This window comes from Sciurus vulgaris (genome assembly GCF_902686455.1).
Source record: "Sciurus vulgaris genome assembly, chromosome: 2".
Taxonomy (NCBI): Eukaryota; Metazoa; Chordata; class Mammalia; order Rodentia; family Sciuridae; genus Sciurus; species Sciurus vulgaris.
In genome coordinates this window covers 70,407,148-70,428,113 of record NC_136462.1, presented here as the reverse complement: position 1 = coordinate 70,428,113, position 20,966 = coordinate 70,407,148, and the positions used below count along the sequence as shown (strand labels likewise).

At 38.7% G+C, this 20,966-nt stretch overlaps 1 protein-coding gene and 1 long non-coding RNA gene across 8 annotated transcripts in view; one reads left to right on the top strand and one right to left on the bottom strand.

The window, feature by feature from the left end:
• The window catches only part of LOC306654033, a 45,341-nt gene that overhangs the window by 7,774 nt on the left and 16,601 nt on the right, over positions 1-20,966 (top strand). For both annotated transcript variants that reach the window (XR_013761869.1, XR_013761870.1), the window contains exon 2: positions 7,422-7,535. This is a non-coding gene — a long non-coding RNA (uncharacterized lncRNA). The remainder of the gene's footprint in view (positions 1-7,421; positions 7,536-20,966) is intronic.
• The window catches only part of HEATR5A (HEAT repeat containing 5A), a 109,722-nt gene continuing 106,975 nt past the window's right edge, over positions 18,220-20,966 (bottom strand). For all 6 annotated transcript variants that reach the window (XM_079127205.1, XM_079127210.1, XM_079127208.1 and 3 more), the window contains 2 exons: positions 20,000-20,213; positions 18,220-19,738 (listed from right to left, as the gene is read on the bottom strand). In XM_079127205.1, the coding sequence (XP_078983331.1) occupies positions 19,431-19,738; positions 20,000-20,213 (522 nt within the window). In that variant the 3' untranslated portion in view covers positions 18,220-19,430. The remainder of the gene's footprint in view (positions 19,739-19,999; positions 20,214-20,966) is intronic.

Here is a 20,966-nt window from a genome sequence, read left to right as displayed (position 1 = left end):
ATGGCTATATTTTGGTTTTAACTGTTTTGCTAGGTGTTTAAGATCAAGTTGGTCAAAGTAACCTGTTCCTGTCTGTTAAAGAGTCAGCTGAGTTCCCACAGGGGTCACTCATAGAGAACTTAAGAGCAGCTTCTTAGCTCCATTAGTGCATTGGTTAGGCAGGGTCTCCTTGATGAGGTGGCTTCCCTTGAAAGCACTAGGGATATCTCCCTTTTTCCTTGATCCTCCTCTGCAGCAGGTGCACTGAGTGGCTTTTCCTCTAGTGGCCAGGAGGTTGATCAGGAGGTTGTGTGACCCAGAGTTGCAAACCTCCTTAGAGAAGTCCTCTTGTTCCCTGGGTTCAGGCTGACTTTGAGGGCAAGACCCAAATATGGACTTTTCTTGACCTCTGTATTTAATCTCAATCTCTAAGTTTGATCTTAACCATCAAACAAGTCAGTCTCACCAGTCATAAAGTAAGAGTACTGGGCTTTAGCTTTAATGTCTATAACTTTACAGTTATTTACCACCTTTTATCTAATTGGGGTCTACATTATCTGTCCTATAGGTGATGGCTTTTCAAGTTAATCTATGGTGTACTTCTGCAAAATATCAGGCAACAGTTAGAATTTACAAGGAAATAAAAAATGGGATCACCAACAGTGAAACATTCAGTTTGTGCAATAGCTATCTTGAATTTTGGTTGAGTTATTCATTATATCCCCTGGTTGAGATCACAGTAATCTTTACAACAAACATCAAACTTTTGAACACAATTTTAAATGAGTTAAAGTCTGGCTTACTTCGGAGCCATTCTAATGTGCAGCAGGGTTGTGAGGCAGAGCCTTATCTCAGGTAAGGCGGGGCTTCCTCTTTTGCCATGACCAGCATGACCAAATTCTCAAGTTCAGTGAGGGGCAAAGGAGTATAAACACAGATTTTGAAGATTAAGCCGAGATCAGATGGAACTCTGTTCTCTGATGGAAATGCAGATCTAAAGAGTTATGTCAGCAATCTTTATATATGTATGTAAGCATTATTCTTTGTTTACAGGAAAGTTACAGAGACTAGGACATTAACATAACTTTTTTCAGAGCTGCAAAGTGCAATGTAAGGAGCTCTGTGTAGCTCTTAAGGAAGTCCACTGTTCAAAGTTACTATAAGGTGGGCAGAAACCAGAGAAGAGAGCTGATGAAACACTGGTTATCTAGCAAAAGAATTCCTTCCTGCCCAAGAGCTGTGTGCCTGTGATCAATGTACTGGCACAGCAGTTAGGCGTCTTGTGCCCCTGCACAGGAGAACTCCCAGGCACCAGGCATGCCACAGCCATGAGGTCATCAGAGACCCCAGTCTCAGTCACTGTTGTCCCATTTTTGCTACTGCACATTACACACTTTCTTAAATGTCATTTTAAGATGTTTACATATATTGACTCCTGAGTCTATATGAACATTAGTTAACACAATTTAACATTATATCTAAAACATGAATTAAAGAAAGGCTGAGAGAGCTTTTAAGTTTCCTTTCGTGTGGCAAAGTGGCAAAATGCTTTCATGTTTAACCTTTAAACAAATCATGCTCTCAATAACGTTTAGAAATACATTTAACAAATTTTACATATACCCTATTGATGACAGGTCCTATAATAGAACATTAAATGGTAGGTTTACCATTACAGACAAGTTTAATTTGGAGAATAGCAGCTTGATAAATTTTCTGCTTTAAAGGCTTGTATACCTAGAAAATATGAACACATTTAATATACAAAGAATAATGTTTTTAAGTATGTTACTCCATGGAATATCTTCGTAAATTAATTAGCTGTCTCTAACAAACACGTTTGAGTAATCCCATACATGTCAACTCTAATTCACTCATCTTATTGTAAAAAAAAAAAAAAAAAACCAAGATATCAGACAAGTGTAAAAAAAACCAAGATATCAGACAAGTGTACCAACAGTATTTGCCGTCTCTTTCCTGTGGAAGAAAAGTCCTAGAAAAATTGATGTTAGACATTTTATAAACATCAACATTTAATGAGTTTGACCACCTAGAGACTTGTGAGTTAATTGTAAAGACATTTTTCTTCTATTAGTTTACCCAATTTCCCAATTTAAATTGAACCTTTTTAAATCACGTGAATTAAAAATATTTGGATCCATTTTTAAAATTTTAATTTTTATGCACACTTATATTTAACACAAAAGTAAAGGCCTTGTAATATTTATCTCCATTGCAATGTAACAGATGTTTAAAAATAACTCTAGAGTTGGATAAAAAGAACTGATCAAAAATCATTAATCTAGGTTTGTAGGATCAAAATTGTGAGCTCGAAAATACAGCATTTAAGAAAAACAAAAAGTCCTAGAATAAAAATGATAATGGTCATTAGTTAAAGCATGAGAAAATGAGAAAGAGAGAAGAGGTGAAAGGGAGAAAAGTATTCTGAGTTGTAGCCCAGGAGAATTTTAAAATGGACACTTTTTTCCTTAGGTTTGAAACTGGTTTCCCACTGCACCTTCCTCCATTTACATTTCAATGTAAGCCTTGACTGAGATCTGAATCTGAAAGGGGCTAAAATGTTCTAGCAGAAACTTGATGCTTAGGTCCTTTTAACCCTTTTTCCTGGTTAGTAATTAATTTAGGTTTGGATGCAGAAAATTATCAAACAATTATCTCCCACTACTTGTGGGGAATGGGGCTGCTTATATTACATGGAGAAGCAGGGGAAGACGGAGAAGTTACATGGAGAAGCAGGGGAAGACGGAGAAGCAGGGTCTGGAGGCGCTTGAGCCTGCAGGAAGAGCCAAGAAGCAAGAAAGAAGAGACTTGAAGATGAGGAATCCCTTTCCATCTGCCCGCTCGCTCACAAAAGCTGTGTGCCATTACACAAACGGATTTTGATGGCTTTAAGTCGGGGGTCGGGCTAAGGGTTCCCAGGGTTGAATCTGCCAGATTGGAGGACCCAGATTCCATGGTGGGGACTGATACAGCCGAGTCTGTGGCCAGGGCGTCCCAAGGCCAGAGTACTGGGCTGGAGATGAGGGACAGCACATTGATTGTGTCGTCACACAAGCACCAATGTGTGTGCCAGGCACAAGCTGAGAAGGGTTTGAGGACCTGATATCAGGGTTTTCGAGTACAAGTGCACCAGCACTAGATGAGCCTCAACCTTGAGAATCAATCTCCACCATAAAATCAGGAATCCACCCGGCAGATAAGACCGACTATAGGGACCAGCGGTAACTATAAAATTGTGGCTGGGGGTACCCCACCCCTCATAAACCTCGAGGGTCCCAGATAAATCAGCCTAGGGGAAGCGGCCTAGAGGACTCACCAACCTGAAGTCCGGTGATGAAGCAGAGCAGACGTCCGGGCAGAATGGAAGGTGGGGCTGTGTCCGGGGGGCACTGGGGCTCAGATGGGGTTCCACTCGCTTAAGAGACAGTGGAAGATCCCATCCCGAGTCACGGCACCAATGTAAGGGATCCCACGGAAATCATGCCAGACACAGGAAATCACATAAGAGAGTTTATTAAGCAAACAGAGTGCCTCCCTGCAGGGTAAGAGAGACAATGAGAGGAAAAGAGAAAGGAAAGAGAAAGGGCGTGCACTAGAGAGAGTGTGAAAGCCAGGAGGATAGAAAAAGTGAGGAGGACAGACAGAAGGATGAGAAAAGATGGCGGAGTAGCTACAGTGAACAGTTGAATTCCACTGGGCTAACAGGGGACCAATATTGGAGAAGGATACTTGCAAGCTGACTGATGAACCAATAGCTAGCTAGGATGTTCACAGATTGACAAGTGGTTGGGAGGCGGGGAAAATGGCTGCAACAGAAAGGGCGGGGGAGCAGCTTTATACATGACACTCCCCATCCCTAATCTCAGGGGAAGCAGGATTAACTTCCTTCCCCATCCTAGGCAGTTATCTGTACACACTCACCATAGGAATCAAGTAATCCAGACTTTGGGGATGGTACCAGAAAATCTCAGAAATGACTATCTCCCAAATTAACAAGTGAACTCCAACTCCAGACAGAGAACAGGTGGAATGTAGCCTTTGAGTCACTTCTTTAAAAGTCCCCTGTTCCTGATAATGGGCAGAGTCACATCCTCTGGGACAGGAGTGCCCTGTGTTCCTCCTTTGCTAGCAAAGCAATAAAATGTCTTTTTACTTTTTCTCAAAACCGTGTCCTTGTTATTGAATTGGCATTGGGGACAAGGACCGAGCTTTAGGCAACAGGTTTAATTCCCAGTATCAAAATAAATTAATAAATAAATATAGAATGAACTTTTCTAAATTATTTAGGCATGCATTTACCCAGTTACAGGTTCTAGGGTGATTTTGGAAGTTCCAGTACTGATACCACCGTTTAATGGTGATGAGTTCTGCTCCTTCTAATGTTGAAGATTGAACACTAGAGAAGCACGCCAAGGCAAGCATATTAAGCCTGTTTTATTTAAAGGTAATAATACAGACTTCTCCCAGCAGGAAGAAGGGGGCCATGGCTGATGTTCTAAAGTCCCAAGAAGTGAGCGCACCCTACATCTTTTATAGGTTAAATTCTCTTTTGTTCTCCAGTTCTCTCCCCCCTCATCTCTCCTTCCTGCCTAAGTGACTAGGCCTGGTTTTATATTAAGTGAGAAGCCATGGGCAGGGGGAGGGCTAAGGTGATTCAGGCAGACAAGGGCCCAGGGGGCATTAATTAGCAGTTCCTTGCTTGCAGTCCTTGATAAAGGCAGGTAAATTTGGTAATCAATGGGCTCCGGAGATCCTTGACATTCCATTCTTCCAGGGGCAGTTTCCAACTTCCAGAGGCAGATGGCTTCATGGCTTCATTTCCTCGATTTGACCCGATCCCTATTTCTACACTAACTACCTGTCCTTAATTCTGGCTTCAGTACTAACGAATATAAATTAAATAACTAAGGAATCATTCTCATCTCACGGAAACTTTTTTTTTTTTTTTTTTTTTTTTTGTACCAGGGGCGCTTAACCACTGAGCCACATCCCCAGTACTTTTTATTTTTTATTTTGAGATGGGTCCTCACTAAGTTGCTGAGGGTCTTGCTAAATTGCTGAGTCTGGCCTTGACTTGTGATCCTCCTGCCTCAGCCTCCTGAGTTGCTGGAATTATAGGCATGCCCATTCCAAGTTCTACAAAAAAATCTTTTGTACAATGTTGAGAAATCAGAGTGGTCACACTGTGATTAGAAAGAGAAGCATCTGCAATGGAAACCTTAGCAAACAACAGTAACAATATAGCTGACTGGAGACTAGGAAGTTCACTTCTAACCACTTCTCATTTGCTGTTGACTCACAATGAGTCTGTTGACCACTGAAATAAAAGCAATTCTATAATTTAGAAAACCTGTTTTTAAGTAGCTTTTGTGTTTAAACAAAGGCCTAGATGATGTGTGTCTAGCTAGTACTTGACACCACTAGGGCAGAAAGGATGTGGGAAGGGCCCTGGCCCTGGCAATTCAGGGAGTGGTGAGCACTCCTCTGCTCTAAAATCACATTATAAAAGCGGGCCCAGACTTCCTCAATCAAGAGCAGAAACAAGTACTTGACAGAGAAGTACAGGGTTCATAGACCTCGTCAGACCTCATCCTCATCGTTCACCTGAGAACCTCAGTGTTGACTGCGCACGGTTTCCCCCTCTGTCTCTTGGACTTAACTGCACTAACAAAACTGCTCCTGGGCTGGGGCTGGGACTCAGTGTAGAGCTCCCTTAGCAGGTGCGAGGCACTGGGTTCAATCCTCAGCACTACATGTAAATGAATAAACACATAAAGTTGAAAGAATAAAAAATTTTAAAAAAGGGTCATTGAAAACTAAAAAAAAAATTTTTTTAAAATATGATTCAGAGAAAGCCATTATTTAAAAAAGAAAAAAAAAAAATACAAACAAAAAACTGCTCCCGCCAGGGTCCCTGGAATACTTGAAACTGCTTTTAAAAAATACCTTGTTTTTTTATCTTTTGGGAATATTTTCTAAAGTAGTCTGCTATTTCTGGCAAGTGTATATGTTTATATATGTCTATATAAAATTTCTGCTTATAAAAATTTTTTGCCTCGATATTTTTTCAGAAAAAAAGATTAAAATTTCAATCAAAATTGTCAATATCTTTTTTTTTTCCCCTGTTTTTTTTCCCCCAACCTCCTTACTATGGATTGAACCCAGGGATGCTTTACCACTGAGTCACATCCCCAGCCTTCTTTTTTTTTTGATACTGGGGATTGTACCCAGGGATAGTCAACCATTGAGCCAAGTTCTCAGCCCTATTTTGTATTTTATTTAGAGACAGGGTCTCACTGAATTGCTGAGGACCTTGCTTTTGCTGAGGCTGACTTTGAACTCACGATTCTCCTGCCTCAGCCTCTCTAGTAGCCAGGATTACAGGTACGTGCCACCACGCCTTGTTCAATACTGTTGTTGCTGGGTTTTGTTTTGGTAACAGGGATTGAATCTAGGGGCACTTAACCAATGAGCCACATCCCCAATTCTTTTTTTTTTTTTTTAAAATCTATTAAAATTGTTTTAAAGGTTCAACAAGGACATAGGATAAAAGCTGAACTTGTAAAAGCAAATTTTGTTTCTGTCCACTGGCAATAAACGTTCTACAAATTAAGAAAATAATTCCATTTATAACAACATCAAAAGAACAAAAACTTAGAAATAAATTTAGCAAAAGATGTGAAAAAGTTGTACAACTACAAAAATGTTTTTAAAAATTGAACAATATTTAAATGCATGAAAAGATGTCTCATATTCATGGATTGGAAGGCAATATGGTTAAGATGGCAATACTCTCAAACTGACCTACAGATTTTGATACCGCCATTTACCGGTGACGAGTTCTGCTCCTTCTAATGTTGAAGATTGAACACTAGAGAAGCACGCCAAGGAAGCATATTAAGCAGGTTTTATTTAAAGCTAATAATACAGACTTCTCCCGGCAGGAAGAAGGGGGCCATGGCTGATGTTCAAAAGTCCCCAGAAGTGAGCGCACCCTACATCTTTTATAGGTTAAATTCTCTTTTGTTCTCCAGTTCTCTCCCCGCTTATCTCTCCTTCCTGCCTACGTGACTAGGCTTGGTTTTGCATTAAGTGAGAAGCCATGGGCAGGGGGAGGGACAAGGTGATTCAGGCAGACAAGGGCCCAGGGGGCATTAATTAGCAACTTCTTGCTTGCAGTCCTTGATAAAGGCAGGTAAATTTGGTAATCAATGGGCTCCGGAGATCCTTGACATTCCACTCTTCCAGGGGCAGTTTCCAACTTCCAGAGGCAGATGATTTTATGGCCTCCATTTCCTCGATTTGACCCGATCCCCTATTTCTACACTAACTACCTGTTCCCAATTCTGGCTTCAATTTTACACAATCTATGTCAAAAGTCCAACTTCCTTTTTCTTTATCTTTTTTTTTTTTTTTTTCAGAAATGGAAAAGCTTATCTTCACATTTATATGGAAATTCAAGAAACCGCAAATAGCTAAATGATCTTGAAAAAGAACAAAGTTGAGATAGACATCTAAACCAATGGAATTGAATTGTGAGTATAGAAATCAACCTTTACGTTTATGATTGATTAATTTTTAACAAGAATATCAGGATGATTCAATGGAGAAAGGACAATTTTTCAACAGAGCCAGGACAACTGGATTTCCACATGTAAATTAATAAATTTGACTCCTATCACTTTATAGATAAAACAACTCAAAATTGGTCATAGACCTAACTGTAATGCTAAAACTGTGAAACTCTTAGACTAAAATATAGAAGTCTTTGTGACCTTGGTTTAGCTCATGATTTCTTAGATATACCAAAAGCACAAGTGATAAAGGAAAAAAATAGGGAAGTTGGAATACATAAATATTAAAAATGTTTGTGCTGTAAATGTTATCCGTGATGGGCTGACAGATCTGGCTCCATGAGAATGTTACAGGCCAGACAGACTCCATTTTGCTCTGAGACTCCATGTTATGTAGGAAAGAAGCTTCTCCCATGGGAACACCCTGTAAGGCCCCCAAAAAGGAAACCCCAACTCTGTCCCATGGATGGACGACAACCCCAGTCAACCGCAGGAGGCGTCACTTGATGCAAACCGCAAGAGGTGTTTATTCCAGCGCGTTGGGACCCAACTCGAGGAGTCAAGTCCCTAGCAGAAAATCTTGTAGCTTTATAAAGGCAGAAACCACACATCAGGAGGGGTCGCACATGAAAGGAAAAAGGGGGACAAAGCTGCCGGGAAATTTCAAAGGGGGACTGGGTTTGCTGATAACATACAACATGTTTCACAATGTTTTACAACAGGGCGTAGATTCTGGTCAATAGTTTCTGGTAATCATTCTGTTTGATCACTATCTGGCTATCTGGCTCAATTTACCCTTTTATTCTCTGTTTGGGGCTGTTTCTTGGAACAGCTTTAAGGGCTTTGGTCCCATTCCTGGGAGGGTGACCTTAGGGAGTTGAGATGACTGGGAGGGTGACCTTAGGGAGTTAAGATAACTGGGAGGGTGACCTCAGACAGCTTAAAAAAATGTCCATTCTTTCAACCCCACCTCAGTACCCACCAATAATTGCTTAGCTTTTCCCATGGGAACACCCCACTCTGTCCCCATCATCAGTTACTTAGCGTGCATGTTTAGCAATACAAAATGACAATTTTTATGTAATAAAAAATTGCTCTTTTGATCCCTATCGCTCCTAACCAATGTACCAAGTAAACGGTGATTGTGTGGATATTAGTAACCATTCTTTAGTTTGTACCTAGGTAAGTGTCATTTTGACCCACTTCTCCCTCTGTTGATGATCTCATGATGTTAGTTTGTAATTTCAAATCATAGCAATGAAAGAATGGACATTTTTTTAAGCTGTCTGAGGTCACCCTCCCAGTTATCTTAACTCCCTAAGGTCACCCTCCCAGTCATCTCAACTCCCTAAGGTCACCCTCCCAGGAATGGGAACAAAGCCCTTAAAGCTGTTCCAAGAAACAGCCCCAGAGAATAAAAGGGTAAATTGAGCCAGATAGCCAGATAGTGATCAAACACAATGATTACCAGAAACTATTGACCAGAATCTACGCCCTATTGTAAAACATTGTGAAACATGTTGTATGTTATCAGCAAACCCAGACCCCCCTTTGAAATTTCCCGGCAGCTTTGTCCCCCCTTTTCCCTTTCATGTGTGACCCCTCCCGATGTGTGGTTTCTGCCTTTATAAACCTACAAGATTTTCTGCTAGGGACTCGACTCCTCGAGTTGGGTCCCAGCGCGCTGGAATAAACACCTCTTGCGGTTTGCATCAAGTGACGCCTCCTGCGGTTGATTGGGGTTGCCGTCCATCCATGGGACAGAGTTGGGGGCCCTTTTTTGGGGGCCTTACATTTGGGGGCTCGTCCGGGATAAGACGGCCCCCCTCATCCGCGGAGTCGACCTTGGAGGTAAGAAGGGGTACCCCGAAGTTGTCTGTCTTTGTCTTGTGTTTTGTTAGTTGGTCTGGTTCTGTGAGCGCGCTTTCGGTTTCGGTGGCAGCCGTTCGGTGACTCGTGAGAGGGGCCGGACAGTGGCCGGTAGACGTGCCTGGGGGGCCACAGGTTGCAGCCCTGGGGGACGCCCTAAGGGTGGAAGGAGAGCCAGGGACGCCTGGTAGTCTCCGTCGGTAAGGGCGCTGATGGGGTTCAATTGGTGGATCAGAGATTGGCGCCCGTCTGTATCTGGTTCTGTTGTGTGTTTGTGGCGGAGGTGGAGGAAGGGTTGGAACAACTGGGGGGTTCTGGGCCCGGGCTACTCTCGGGTGGACCCCAAAGGTTCCTTCTCTGGACTCCCCCTCCCAACAGCCCTAAAGGGTAACTTAGCAAAGTAGCTTCAGTCTCAAAAGTAATGAAAAATAAGGTCTCATAATTTTAACATCCAACCTGTCCGGATGAGATGGCTAAAATGCCTTAGACACAGAGTTTCTGTTAAAACCTGTTAGATCCTTCCAGATCTCAGTCCAGGCTTACATTGAAATATAAATAAAAGAAGCCTAAAGGCTCAGTAGGAGACCAGTCTCAAACCCAGGGAAAGAAAAGGTAAAAAGAGTCTTTAAAACTCCAGCAAAGTAAATGCTATATTTTTAATTATATGTTTTTTTGAGCTCATGATTTTTTTGACCAGTTCTATTTTTTATTCAACTAGAGTTTTTGAACATCTGTTACACTGCAATGGAGATTCACCTATAAAGTTACAAGGGCTTGATTTTGTGTTATTTGTATGTTGTGCTGTCTGATGTCATGTTTTGTCTGTATCAAAACTGAGCGCTCCTAAAATTAAAATTTAAAAATGGATCCAGATACTTTTAATTCACGTGATTTAAAAAGGTTCAAATTGGGTAAACTAATAAGAGTAAAATGTCTTTGAAAATAACTTGCAAGTCTCTAGGTGGTCAAGCTAATAAAATATTGATGTTAATAAAATGTCTAATATCAATTGTTTCTAGGACTTTTCTTCAACAGGGAAGAGACAGCAAATACTGTTCAGGACACTTGTCTGATATCTTGGTTTTTACAGAATAAGTGAATTAGAGTTAACATGTATGGGATTACTCTAATGTGTTTGTAGAGACATCTGATTAATTTACAAAGTTAAAATGCTAATTGTTAAATAACATCGAGTACTTTTAACTCCTTGAATTCCATGGGGTATCATACTTAAACATTATTGGTGTTTTCATAGGTTGGTAAATAAAAGGGTTTAAACTTGCTTTGTGTCATCACTAAACTAAAAACAAGGTTACTAAGAGTATGTCCTAACAAGTGCAATTCTATATACAAAGGGTCCCAAAAGTTTCAACTGTGTTTCAATTAGAGTACTATAAACAACAGAATATTTAATCTTATTAAAATAGAGTAATTTATCTAAATTCAGAAATTTCATAAGAGTTGTTTCAGAATGTGAACAAAAAGGGGTCAACGAGTAGGAAAGAGAAAATAAAAGGTTCTGGGTATGGAAATATATTTAGTAAAAGGAAAAAGGAAATGTTTCTGGGTAAGAAAGTGCTTGTGTGATGAAATACATGAGGGTCTAAGTAAGTGCTAAGAAAGTCTGTGTAAGTAAAAGGCAAGTTTCAACAAGTTTGTGTGTAACTAAGTTGGTTATATGTATGTGAGACAGCTAAAACTATTGAAGGTTTTTCCTAAGGTGAAATACTAACGTTCTGATATAAACCAAAGTTTAATCTATATGGTAGAATGACATGGTAAAATGACAAGGATTTGAAACACTAATTTACTCTTAACTTTGTGTCTATTAAGTTTTATTCTTTAGAACAATTAGTCTTAAAAATTGGGGTGTATACAATTATGATTAAACAACTATTATAGAGTATTGTACTTTGTTACAGAGTATACATTTCTCTTTAAAAACTCAATTTGGTAAGATAAAAGTGTCAAGGTATTTGTGAAATGGTCACTAGTTGTATATTAAATGTGTTCATATTTTTCAGGACCACAAGTTTTTAAAGCAACTAATTTATTAAGCTCTGCTATCCTCCAGATTAAACTTGTCTGTAATGGTAATCTTAATCTTATAAAGAGTAAATTTTATTGGGGATTTATTTCTATCATTTAATGTTCTATTATAGGACCTGCTATCAATAGGGTATGTGTAAAATTTGTTACTTTTTACACTGGGATAAAGAATTTCAAATGTAAATGTATTTCTAAACATTAGAGTCTGATTGTTTAAAGGTTAATATTGTGAAACATGAAAGAAACATGAAAACATTTTGCCATTTAATCACAAAAGGAAAGTTAAAAGCTCTCTCAGTGCAGGCCATTTAGCTCATCTCGTACGTAGAGTTCCTGACTCTCAAGCGGGAGGCCTGGGTTCGAGTCCCAGCACTCTCGGATTGTGGAAATAACAAAAGCTCTTTCAGCCTTTCTTTGATTCATGTTTTAGATACTATGTTAAATTGTGTTAATTATAAAGTTTATATAGACTCAGGAAACAGTATATGTAAACTACTTAATGATATTTAAGGAAGAAGCAAAGATCAACATCAGAATTAGAACACTTAAGATCTGTAAAGAGCCCTGCCTTACCTGAGATAAGGCTCTGCCTCCCACCTTACTGCATGTTAGAGTGACTCCAAAATAAGCCAGACTTCAGCTTATTTAAAGTTATAGTCAAAAGATTGGTTCTTGTTGTAAAAGTACTGTGATCTCAAATAGGGGATAGAATGTAGTTCTCAATCGAAATTCAAGATAGCTATTATACAAGCTGAATATATTTTTTTACTCTTGCTAATTTCATTTTGTAAAACTGTTACCTGTTAATGTTTTGCAGAAGTAGCTGCTCCAAGAACAAACAACCTAGGTAACTTGTGATAATAAGCCATCACCTATAGAATAGATAGTGGTAACTTCCAGTACTAATGCAGTCTCCAGTTAGATAAAAGGGTAAATAACTGTAAAGTTATGGACATTAAAGTTAAAGCCCATTACTCTTAATTTATGACTGGTGAGACTGGCTTGCTGGATAATTAAGATCAAACTTAGAAATTGGAGTTAAATACAGAGGTCAAGAAAAGTCCATATTTGGGTCTTGCCCTCAACATTAGCCTGAACCCAGGGAATAAGAGAACTTCTCTAAGGAGCGTTGCAACTCTGGGTCACACAACCTCCTGATCAAGGAGATTGTTGACTAGAGGATGAAAAATCATCCAGTGCATCTGCTGCAGAGGAGGGTCATGGAAAAGGGGAAACATCCCTTGATGTTTCTAAAGGAAGTCACCCCATCAAGAGACCCTGCCTAACCAAAGTCACTGGTGGAGCTAAGGAGCCGCTCTTAAGTTCTGTACGAGTGACCCCTGTGGGACTCAGCTGACTCTTTAACAAGACAGGAACCAGGTCAATTTGACCAGCTTGATCTTAGACACCCAGCAAAACAGTTAAAACCAAAGTATAGCCATTCTTGGGCATTTAAAGGAAATAATAGTTAAATGTAACTTTAGATGTAGCCTGATAACTATCAGAGAAACTGCCAGAGTCAGAAGTTTTTTAGTCAGTTTAAGGCCTGCAGACCTTCCTAAGCTACACAGGTAGACTTAATCTATGTTTGCCAGTATGATTATCTATTTCTAAGTAACAGAAGTATAGAGATCTCTACTAAACACAGGTTATACCAATAAAGGGATATTTTACAAAATCAGATGACATTAAGTAGCTTAACTATATTTTTTAGGGACATCTATGGCAATGTTAAAGTCCCCAAATGAAGGCCTTGTCCTCTCCAGCCTTTGCTAGGCCTAGTTATGGGAACAATTTCTCAGTTCTTTCACCTCCTGGTGAGAGATTAACTTCTGTCATTTTCATGATACTCAGTGGCATGTTTCAGATGCTGCAACATTTACTTTGTGCTAATCTCATTTCAGTACTCATGTCTTTTTGTTCTTCTATCATAGAAGCAGCCACCCCCAGATGACTTTACAACCTGCTCTTCCCCAACCAGGCTTCTTCCTGGGACCCCTCGATTGACCCGATTTTTAAAAAGAAGGAACTCCAAACTGCTTGCCCCTCGCTGCCCCCATTCAGCTTCGAAGCAGCCAGAATGACCGACGCCCCTTTTCATTTCCTTAACAAGCAGTTATGGGTTCCTAAAGCTAAAGCGGGGAATGAAGACAGAATTGGGAATAGGCAGTTAGTGTAGAAATAGGGGATCGGGTCAAATCGAGGAAATGAAGCCATGAGGTCATCTGCCTCTGCAAGTTGGAGACTGCCCCTGGAAGAATGGAATGTCAAGGATCTCTGGAGGCCATTGATTACCAAATTTACCTGCCTTTATCAAGGACTGTTTATCAAGGACTGCAAACAAGGGGCTGCTAATTGGTGGCCCGCCCCCTCGGCTCTTGCCTGCCTAAAATCGCCTAGTCACCTTCATCAGGGAAAGAATAAGTGCTGTACAGGTACTAATGCTCAGGCAATAATACCAGTCCCTCTGCCATGGAAATAGCTTTGGTGAAGAGTATATAGAGACAGAAGTTCCATGATTAGAACTTACCAGAAAAGAAAATGGGGAAATGAAAGAATGGACATTTTTTTAAGCTGTCTGAGGTCACCCTCCCAGTTATCTTAACTCCCTAAGGTCACCCTCCCAGTCATCTCAACTCCCTAAGGTCACCCTCCCAGGAATGGGAACAAAGCCCTTAAAGCTGTTCCAAGAAACAGCCCCAGAGAATAAAAGGGTAAATTGAGCCAGATAGCCAGATAGTGATCAAACACAATGATTACCAGAAACTATTGACCAGAATCTACGCCCTATTGTAAAACATTGTGAAACATGTTGTATGTTATCAGCAAACCCAGACCCCCCTTTGAAATTTCCCGGCAGCTTTGTCCCCCCTTTTCCCTTTCATGTGTGACCCCTCCCGATGTGTGGTTTCTGCCTTTATAAACCTACAAGATTTTCTGCTAGGGACTCGACTCCTCGAGTTGGGTCCCAGCGCGCTGGAATAAACACCTCTTGCGGTTTGCATCAAGTGACGCCTCCTGCGGTTGATTGGGGTTGCCGTCCATCCATGGGACAGAGTTGGGGGCCCTTTTTTGGGGGCCTTACAGCAACAGACACTTATGATTGATGTAATTTTTGGTATAAGAACCCCTACAACCCTACGGTTGGGGCTGTTCTCCCGATAGTCATTTTTTGGGGCATTGTGTGAGACAGTCAGCTAGCTAGCTTAATAAAGACTCTCAAATTTGGACTTCTCAGTGGAGATCGGTCTGCTCTTAAGTTGTGCCCCATAACAGTATCATCAAGAAAGGGGAAAAACAACTCAGAGTGAAAGAAAATATTTGCAAAGCATATGTCTAATAAGGGACTTGTATCCGGCATACATTTTTAAACTCTTACAACTCAGTAATAAAAATACAAATAACCCAATTTTAGAGTGGGCAAATGATCTGAATAGATATTTCTCCAAGGAAGGTATGCAAATGTACAATGAGCACATAAAAAGGTGCTCAACATTATTAGTCATTAGGGAAATGGCGATAGAAACCACAATGAGATCCTTCTCAAGGGCATGGGTATAATTTAAAAAAATAAATAAATAACAAGCAATAACACATGTTGGCAAGGATGTGGAGAAATTGGAACCTTTGCACACTGCTGGTGGGTTTGCACAAAGGTGCAGCCTCTCTAGAAAACAATTTGGCAGTTTCCCAAAATGCTAAACATAAAATTACCACGACTCAGCATTTCCTCTCTGTGGCATATACTGAACACGAGTAAGCATGTACATCTGTACACACATGTAGCAAAAGGTTCACAGCCACATTGTTCATCATAGCGAACAGTGGAACCATCTCAAACATCTATCAATGGAGGAAGGTATAAATCATGCATGGTGTATCTCTAAAATGCAATATCATTCCTCAGTAAGAAATAATAATGTGTCAACATATGCTATAATTAAGGAATCTTAAAAACATTATGCTAAGTGAAAGAAGGCAACCCCAAAGACCATATATTATATTTATATGAAATAACCATGTTTATGAAGTGTCCAGAAATGTCCAGAATAGGAAAATCTATAAAGACAGAAAGTATGTTAGTGGTTACCCTGGGCTGAAGTCAGGGGCTCCAGCCCTTTTTTGAGAGCGGGTCTTGCTAAGTTGTTGCTTAGGGTCTTGTTGAGTTGCTGAGGCTGGCTTTGAACTCACGATTCTCCTATCTCACCCTCCCAAGCCTGTGGGATTACAGGTGTGTGCCATTGTTCCCAGCTCAATATTGATTTTTGGTTGGTAGTAATGATCTCCTATTTTCTTAAAAATATAGGATTCTTGGGGCTGGGGTTGCTGCTCATTGGTAGCGCACTTGTCCAGCTTATGTGAATCACTGGGTTCAATTCTCAGCACTGCACATAAATAAATAAAGGCCCATCAACAGCTAAAAAAAAAAAATTAAAAAAAAATACAGGATTCTTAAAATAGAATCCTTTCTTTAAAAAAAGTAAGCCTGGGGCTGGGGTTGTGGCTCAGTGGTAGTTTGCCTAGCACGTGTAAGGTACTGGGTTTGATTCTCAGCACCACGTATAAATAAATGAATAAAAAGAAAAGGTCTATCAACATCTAAAGAACTATTTTTTAAAAAGTAAGCTTATTTTTAACACAATACAGTGCCTAATTGAAGAGTGATATAAGGATATAAACAGAGAATAACTATCAGTAGAAATTTTCCACAAGTAACCTTTTGGAATCATCTTATAATCCCTCAATGAAATGGCACAGGAGTACCAAACAAGAAAAATGTAATAAAAAGAAGCTAATGTCTTTGAATTTGTACAATATGGGATTGTATTTGGTCTGTGCTGAAATAGTTCAGTTCTATAATCTCAACACAAAATTTCCCATTTCCTCCAAGTTAGAAAGCCCAGACATCAGTAAATAGACTGGTAAAAAGTTGAGAAGTGAACATGGGCACAATTCATTAACTGGCTGACCACTGCATTCAGCCAGCAGTTGGATAACTATATTTCTAGTGCATGTGGAGATAAATTTCTGATAAATTGAGGTCTTGCAAGGGTAGCATGCTCATTTGTAAAAGGAAAACTACATTCAATTGATGGAGAATGTACTGTATGTAGTTACCCTTACTTTACAGTATGAATATTAATGAGCTCTGGGAAGAAGATACATATAGGCTTGAAACTTTAGGATTGTGGCCAGTGCAAGGTAATGCACCTTTAAACTGTCAGAAATGATTCAACACTTTAACTTCATGTTTTTCAGAGTCTACAGTTAATTCATATGTCAGTTTTATATTATCAGTTTATTAGTTTGAAGGTTAAATTTCTTTCCTCATAATGCAAATCTACTATTATAATAAAAGGATAAAGGAAATTCTTCCCTTCGAAATTATTACAAAAGGTTCCTGGGTTATTAATGATCTATTCTATTAAGTAAGTGCTATTCTCTCAGTCTGTATGATACTGTTTCCATGAAGTTCACCTGGGAGCCCCAGTATTCTTGTTAAGCTCTGTAGCCCATTTATAGCACTTATGTATCATTTTAAGTGCATTAATGTTTCCTTTGAGTTGATGGTGGTTTACTTTATAGAAGTAAAATTTAGCTTAACAAAAATCTGTTATATGTAATGTTAAGTCTTGCCATGGTAAACTTTTAAGAATGAGTTAAAAAGAATGACTCAACTACCTGCTTTGCCTCTTGTTTCTTCCCTTGGGGTGGGGAGCTCAAGACAAATATATCACTTTGATTGTTTCATTCAAGGTGCTAATCAGCATTTTTATTTATTTACTTTCACAGTGTCAGGGATCAAACCTAACACTGCAAATGTTAGTTCCTAATGCCATGACATTGGATAATATTTTTCATAATTATTGACATTCATTCATATAGCATTTCAGGACATTATGCCACTAAATGATCTTAATGTTAAAAAAAAAAAAAAAAAAAAAACTAAATTAGCTGGCACACACCTGTGATCCCAGAAGCTCAGGAGACTGAGGCAGAAGAATCAAGAGTTCAAAGCCAGCTTCAGCAAAAGGCAAGGCGTAAACCAACTCATTGTGACCCTGTCTCTAAATAAAATACAAAATAGGGTTGGGGATGTGGCTTGGTGGTAGAGTTCCTGAGTTCAATCCCTGGTATACCCTGCACCCGCCAAAAAATATTAAACTGAAACAGACAAAACAATAAAAAACCCTTGCTGCTCTGCCACTGCAACTTATTTTTTAAATGGACATGTTTCTTTCTCTTCCTGTCTCCCTGTTCCTCCCTACTCTCTCCCCATCCCTAATCTCAGGGGAAGCAGGATTAACTTCCTTCCCCATCCTAGGCAGTTATCTGTCCCTGAGTACACACTATAGGAACCAAGTAATCCAGACTTTGGGGATGGTACCAGAAGATCTCAGAAATGACTATCTCCCAAATTAACAAGTCAATTACAACTCCAGACAGAGAACAGGTGGAATGTAGCCTTTGAGTCACCTCTTTAAAAGTCCCGTTCCTGATAATGGGCAGAATCATATCCTCTGGGACAGGAGTGCCCTGTCTTCCTCCTTTGCTAGCAAAGCAATACAACTTCTTTTTCTTTTTCTCAAAACCATGTCCTCATTATTGGATTGGCATAGGGGAGAAGGAGCGAGTTTTTGGCAACAATAGAACTGTTTTTTTTCTGGAATCTGTAAGATTAACTACTTATCTTTTCTGAGTAAGATAATTTAAAATACAAGAAAGATAAAGAAAAGTAGCTTTATTTATGTCATTTAGAAAAATTGTAGTGTTAGAATCTGTCAAATGTTTTCCATTCTGAACAGTTTACAAGAGTATTTATATATAAACATAATAAAATAGAGTATATCACATTGCTCTTTCTTGAACCAAAGTGTTTCTCAATTCTGAACATGCTTCTATCATTTCAGATTGTAATTTTTAACAGGGCAATGCTTTATTTTGACATAGTGTTTGATTCACACAGTATAGTAACAGTAAAGTGGAAGGAGAGCCAATGATCATGAACAGAGTTAAAAAATGTTTCAACCAATACTTTATCATTAATATTCTGTATTAAAATATGTTTCATATTAAAAAAAAATACTTGTATTCACTGATGATCTAAATTTCTTTTACTAAATTTGGCATTTATATAAACTGATAATTGATCTAATAAATACAATATAGATATGAGCCTTTATTAAACTCATCAATATAAATGTTTGCCAAAAATGAAAATAAAAAAAATTGTTAGGAACAGAGGTCACAGAAAATCCATGTGAGAAACAGTGCAGCAGAGAGGCCCTATTCTATTTAAATAAGTAAAACTTTCATTTTTTGAATGCAATACACACTAACCCAAAAGATGTGAAGTCTTAATATTTGTAGATACCAAATTTTATGTCATACTTCGGGGTTGTAATTAATTTGTATCATTATATATTGGTTGATTTTAAAACAAATTTCCTAAATAGCTCCCTAGTCATTTATCTTGCTGGAGAAACCCAATAAAGTTTAATACTATTACTGAATAAAGCAGAATTTTCAATTAGCAACTGGGATACAATGTAAGTACAGATAATTTATACTAGAGTGAAATCTATTATCTGTCAAGAATTAAGTCTAACACATGTATATATGGATTGACTGAAAAAATTAATTTCATTTTTAAAGCAGCAGATTGTTTAGTTCTTTAGCACTTTTTTCCTGGCAACAATGACAACAGTTCTACTGATTTATGAAATGGAAAAACAGACAAAAAAAACCCACAAAAAATGTTAGGTTTGCTGTCACTTTGCAAAGTCACAGCTATTTAAGTTAAAACAATCCACTAGACCTCCAAGTGCACTTGTGTCTAAAATTTCACTTTTGTCCCCAGAGGAAATAATCAAGTATTATATTAAGGTGCTTACTATTTCAAAAATAAAAATAAAAAAAATAAAAAAAAAAATAACATCAGAGAAAATTGGTCTTTAATTGGATGCTTGAATTATTGCCAGGGTTCCTAGTATATTTAGATGATGGTAACTTGACTCTGACACTTTCCTGGTTGCCCTTTATAGCGGCCTCAAGGCGGGCTTTCAGGGCTGGAGAAGAAGCCATTACATTTTTAAAAACTGATGAATACTGAGGCCCAATCTGCATAAGATTTTGCAAAGCAAAGTCATGTAGATTTCTCATTACTGAAGTTGCTGATCCCAGAGCATTCTCATCCAAAAGGAAGGAAATGAGAATGGGCAGAAGGCAGGCCACCAGCTGAGAGCCTAGAAAGTAAACAAAGAAGTTCAGGAACTTAAATGTTCATCATACAAGGTAGAAAAACACTTGATCTCCCCGCATTTTTCTCTTAGGGAGGAAAACAATTCTTCTCATCTCTTCTCTCAAATCACTACTAAAATATTAATACCTGGAATTAATATAACACTGTCTTAATGTGAGTACCTGAATGTTTTATAATTTGAGTAACACCAAAATTCTGACTTTGGAGAAATTCTGAAATATTAGAATTCAGTGCTGACACTTACGATGCTGTTCTTCAGCAATGATAATCAATGCTTCCAAGACCTTTATGCCTTCTTGAAAAATCTGAAGCTCAGTAATATCTTCAGGTTTTCTCTTGTCTATTTCCTGCAGTTTTTCCACAATACAGGATGCTAAAGAATAAATGTATGGGTAGGAAACAGCTGGATTTGGATACTGAAAAATGGAATGGAGGAGCTGATAGGTCTTGACTTGTACCTAATGAGGAAAGAGACAAGAAGAATATAAATTGTAAATTTTTAAAAAGTCCCTAACACAAATACCTGACGACTCCTTGTAATTAAAACAAATTCCACTATAATTATAATGTATCAATAAAAATAAAACAAACAAAAAAACTCATGAAATTAAAGTTGCAGAAGTATTTAAATTTATTTCTAATTTATTTTTAATTTTAAAAAAAATTTTTTTGGTGCTGGGGATTGAACCGAGGGCCTTGTGCATGGTGAGCAAGCACTCTACCAACTGAACTATATCCCCAGCCCTTTATTTTTAATTTTGGAAGTCCAAGTATTAACAGGTATTGAAACTTGGGGAAAGTTTTTAATTAGCAATAATCACACCTTAGATAAACCTCATTTGGCTACAATACTGGAAAACTGTGCAAAGCTAGTATAGTAACAGTGGCCTACTTTATGCTTTGCACATAGCCCTTGCTGCTCTGCCACTGCAATTTTTTAAAAGAATACTTTTTTAGTTGTTGATGGACCTTTATTTATTTATATGTAGTGCTGAGAATCAAACCCAGTGCCTGACCCCCCCAATCTCCCCATCCCTAATTTTAGGGGAAACAGGATTACCTTTCTTCCCCAGTCCAGGCAGAGTTATCTGTCTATGAGCACACACCCACTACAGGAAGGAAGTAATTCAGACTAGGGGATGGCATCAGAAGATCTCAGAAATGACTGTCTCCCAAATAACGAGTAAATTACAACTCCAACAGAGAACACA